Here is a 396-nt window from a genome sequence, read left to right as displayed (position 1 = left end):
TGCGCCTCCAGGCCGCGGCAGGCCAGGAAGAAGAGGTTCTTGAGCATGAAGAGGGAGAGCGGCTGCTGGTAGCGCAGGAGCAGGAGGCAGCGGAGCGCCAGGAGCGGGGCGTCCAGCAGCCCGGCGGGCAGCAGGAGGTGGAGGGCGAGGCGGGCGGCGCCGGGGGGGCGGGCGGCGCTGAGCTCGTAGAGCCACAGCACCGGCGAGGCCAGGCAGAGGAAGTAGACGGCGATGAGGAGGTAGCGCAGCGGGGCGGGCAGCGGCGCCGGCCGCCCGGGCTGCAGCACCAGCTCCAGCAGGGAGAAGCTGTCGAGCAGGTCGAGGCAGGTGGCGAGGAAGGCGGCGGCGGCGCGGTGCTGCGGCGGCGGCTGCGGCGGCAGGAGCAGCTGCCCGGCG

General features: G+C 75.5%; 1 protein-coding gene across 1 annotated transcript in view; it reads right to left on the bottom strand.

The window, feature by feature from the left end:
- The window catches only part of CECR6 (cat eye syndrome chromosome region, candidate 6), a 4,589-nt gene that overhangs the window by 271 nt on the left and 3,922 nt on the right, over window positions 1-396 (bottom strand). Inside the window, exon 2 of the mRNA XM_010566339.1 lies at window positions 6-386. Within this exon, the coding sequence (XP_010564641.1) occupies window positions 6-386 (381 nt within the window). The remainder of the gene's footprint in view (window positions 1-5; window positions 387-396) is intronic.

This window comes from Haliaeetus leucocephalus, unplaced genomic scaffold (genome assembly GCF_000737465.1).
Source record: "Haliaeetus leucocephalus isolate CR32 unplaced genomic scaffold, Haliaeetus_leucocephalus-4.0 Scaffold206, whole genome shotgun sequence".
NCBI classification, from domain to species: domain Eukaryota; kingdom Metazoa; phylum Chordata; class Aves; order Accipitriformes; family Accipitridae; genus Haliaeetus; species Haliaeetus leucocephalus.
Note: the sequence above shows the minus strand (reverse complement) of the source record. Positions and strands in the feature narration are given on the sequence as shown.